General features: G+C 31.2%; 1 protein-coding gene across 1 annotated transcript in view; it reads right to left on the bottom strand.

Moving 5' to 3' along the window:
- Nucleotides 1-1942: 1942 nt before the first annotated feature.
- LOC112510331 (3-oxo-5-alpha-steroid 4-dehydrogenase 2-like) overlaps nt 1943-3981 on the bottom strand; it is a 3753-nt gene continuing 1714 nt past the window's right edge. Inside the window, exon 2 of the mRNA XM_025115718.1 lies at nt 1943-2563. Coding sequence (XP_024971486.1) covers nt 2093-2563 — 471 coding nt within the window. The 3' untranslated portion in view covers nt 1943-2092. The remainder of the gene's footprint in view (nt 2564-3981) is intronic.

Genomic DNA, 3981 nt, shown 5'->3' with positions numbered 1-3981 from the left:
ATAAAATAAAATTGTTTGGTAATTGTGTACAATCCGGGATACAAAATCATTCAGAGAGTTTTAGAACCATTAAGAGGTAAACTTTTTTTTGTCAAACAAGATTCACCTCTTAATGATTCAAAGATTACCTCTTAATGAAACTATTAAGAGATAAACAAACAACTCTTTCAAAACTCGCACAATGCAACAAGATATATCTCAATTTTAATATTTCATTTTTTTTTGTGTCTCGGTCGATGTTATAAAAAATTAAACAAAAATACTGATATTAGAGTGTTCACAGTATATTCACAAACTATAATATTATTTCTAAGAAAATGTTCACAATGTGTCTACCGTTCATATTATATTATTTATATATGCGTATGTCATGGAGAGATGATAGATTTAAGTTTTTTGGTTGATTTCGAATAACTTTTTCTAATATTTTTATATATCTTGTAAAAATATAAAAATTATTTATTTTGAAATGCTTTTTGAAGATATTTCTTCTAAAAATACAAAGATGTACCTGTTTACAGGGCTGTTTACCAAATGCTTAATCAAATAAGCGCTTACCAAGTTACATTACCTTACCAGATGAATATGGCAAGGATTAAGAATCTTATCCGGTAAGAACGAGACAATGACAGAGAGTTTTACCCGGTAAGTGATGGCAATGACTCTTACCATGGTCAATGCTTATCAGGTAAATTATTGCATATAAAAAACTGAGAGACACATTGATAACTATTGTATGCAAATATGCATACAAGTAACTGACATCGTTTCTTGGTTTTTATGCACATGTATATAACTTGCTTACAAATTACTTGTATGTACAAGTGTATACTGTCTAGATGAACGGTTATCAGGGTGTTCATCGATTTTTCATTTTTTTGTGGTTTTTTTTTTTTGAACCTGACCTTATGCATATGTATATGTATATGTATATGTATATGTATATGTATATGTATATGTATATGTATATGTATATGTAAGGGTTCAAACGAGAATACATTCATTTCGCTAGAACACCCTTTTACTATAGACAATCACATGTGATACTATTATTCCATCACATTTGGTACTAAATCAAAATCACGGGCGATTTCATGCGATATTGGTTGCGGGTCAAGTCGCCCTTACACCACTAAGTCCCCTCACAAGTATTATTACATGTGATAAAGATGTTGATATGATGCTAAAATCCATCAAGACCATCACATGTGATATTAAATCATAGATGCAGACAACCTTTGGTGCGGCCTAAGTCGCATAACACGTCGTCCGCACATCACATGGTCCTCTCACGCGTATTATCAAATGTGATAAAGGGTGTTTTCGTGTTCTCGTAAAATGGAGGTGTTCTCGTAAAATAAAAGTTTTCTCGTATTTTCATATGTATGCATGTGCATGTGCATATATATAAATAAAGAAAGAGGTTTCAAATACAAATCATGTAAAATGTTACAAACCTTATATTAGCAAACAATCGAGAATCGTTATATGATCCAGATGTTTATGAAAGATAATAGAGTTTAGTTATTATGTTCATTACTTTAGGGGCTGTTTGACAGTTGTTGAATGGTTTGATACAAAATGATTAAGAGGCTCTCATAATATAGTGTAAAATGAAACATAATTGTTTAGTAGTTGTTCACAATGAAATTAGGGTGTTGAATGGTTAAGGAAGGTCCAGGATACAAATCATTCAGAGGGTTTTGTAACCATTAAGAGACAGACTTTTTTTTACCAAACAAGATTCACTTCTTAATGATTTAGATGATGTCTCTTAATGAAACTATTAAGAAGTAAACAAACAACCCCTCAGATTTGTACGAGAGAGATTATAAAACCAAATATCTATTAGGGTATATATACGATTAAGAGCTTGTTTGTTAGCTGCTTAATAAGACTCACAACTTATTTGGTCAATTATACATGACTTGTTTGGTAATAGTTTTATTCAATAAGCTTTTAAAATGAATCTTTATGTAGAAAGTCAAGTACATATTCATTTGGGAAAAAAAGGGGAAATGCCACAAGGAAAAAAAAAGACGGAACAAAAATCAATACATAAATCAACCCGATCTTAATAATATCGACGTATTTAAAACACGTACGGGATCACACACTTGACGTTTTTGGGGAAATCTTCAAACTTGTTTACGTACCATTTTCTCGTCATGTAACTCCTTGAAATCAGATATATGGAGTCGCCAAAAGCGCAAGCAAACGCCATCGGTGTCTGACTGATAAAATAAAACGCCCAAAAAACCAGTATTTCGAATAGATAATGAGGACATATAACGAGATTAAAGAGTCCTCCCTGCGGGATCTTGTACACTTTTTCGTTGGGTTTCCTTAGTTTCGCGAGTAGGTTGTGGTGATAAAAGTTGCCGAAAATTCCCAACGTGAACACGATCAAACCGATGTATTTTAGATCGAACGAAGGCTCAGGGAGACCGAGACTCAGATAGTGGACAACGATCAAGCATGCGGCAATCGAGAAATACGAGATAGAAATGAGAATAGTCGAACCCAAAATCACATCACCACTGTACTTGTGAACAAATATAACCTGGAGATGAAGATCGATCGGATAACAAAAATGTCAAATAATATCTATTTCAAGTATTTTAAACACGTTTTCATTTAACGAAAAAAATGTAAAAAGAATTTTATCTGACATTAAGGGGTTGTTCAGTAACGGTTTAACAAACTGCATTATATATACATACGTGCATCGGATAACGGCTTATTTGCTCGACCCACACAGGAGAGTCATATATATTCAGATTGTGTTGAACGGAACAGCCGAACAACTATTTAACCTAACTCACACAGACAATTAGTGTTCGGGATTGCTTATTTAAAACAACTTATGTTTTTTTTTTTGTAAACGTGTTTATTAACTTATGTGGTATCAAAATGTAGTTTTGTAAAAAGTGTTTGGATTAGCTTATAGCAATACCAAAAAGCAATAAGCTGATAAGTTGTTTTTTTAGTGTTTGACAAATTTTTGCTTGTATATGTAAAATGACAAAAAAAGGGCAGTCTTCCATATTATTGACAAAAATTTATATCAATAAAATTAATAATTAACAAACATTAATAAAACAGGGTTATAATGGTAAACTGGTAATAAGCAGTTTTTCATAAGTCAGAAAAGATTAACTTATCAAAAACTGCTTACTACCGGTTTGGCACCGATATAAACAGTTTTATTTTTTCTCATCCAAACACTAGCATTCAGCTTATCACCGGTGTCAGACTGAAATAAATAAAAAAAACATCTAAAATAAACAATCCCAAACACCCTCTAATTTTCATACAAATAGCTTAATCCATACAGAGCAAGCTTGATGAAAAAACAACCAAACATCCCCTAAATTAATAGAAAATGATTGATTGTTGACATATTCGTTTAGGAGTTTTAATCAAGTTCAGAAATTTACCCCGTAGATTTAAGAAATGATACTTATTTAATAAAACAAGAAAATGGCCGAATCAGATATGATTTTATGGTGCATATAAAATCACATATGATACACGCGACTTTATCCCGTGGTGTCTGGTCGTGCCTAAAGTCCTTTGTGCCCTTTTTTTGCCCCTTGTATAAAATCATATGTGATTTTGTATGTAATTTGACCATCTTTTTATTTTTTAAATATGTATCATTCTTGTATGAACCCATCGTATATACATACATAAGGAAATATATTAAAATAGTCATTTTTCAAAATTGGTTTCACCCCCTACCCATTTTCTCTCCAAGTTTACCAAAAGGGGTTTTCTAACCCCACCCCCTCCTACACTCTTCCCCTATATTTTCTATACCCCCTCCTATATATTATTTTTCAATTTTAACCTTTTGATATTTTCAATTTTGACCCTTCAACTTTTATAATATTTTGTTATTATATTTTTTATGTTTTTAATTTTTAATATAGATTATAATTATATAAATTAATTAACTTTATATTATTATTAATTAAT

Source organism: Cynara cardunculus (assembly GCF_001531365.2).
Source record: "Cynara cardunculus var. scolymus isolate 2C chromosome LG 3, CcrdV1, whole genome shotgun sequence".
NCBI lineage: Eukaryota > Viridiplantae > Streptophyta > Magnoliopsida > Asterales > Asteraceae > Cynara > Cynara cardunculus.
This window is presented reverse-complemented; position numbering and strand designations above follow the sequence as displayed.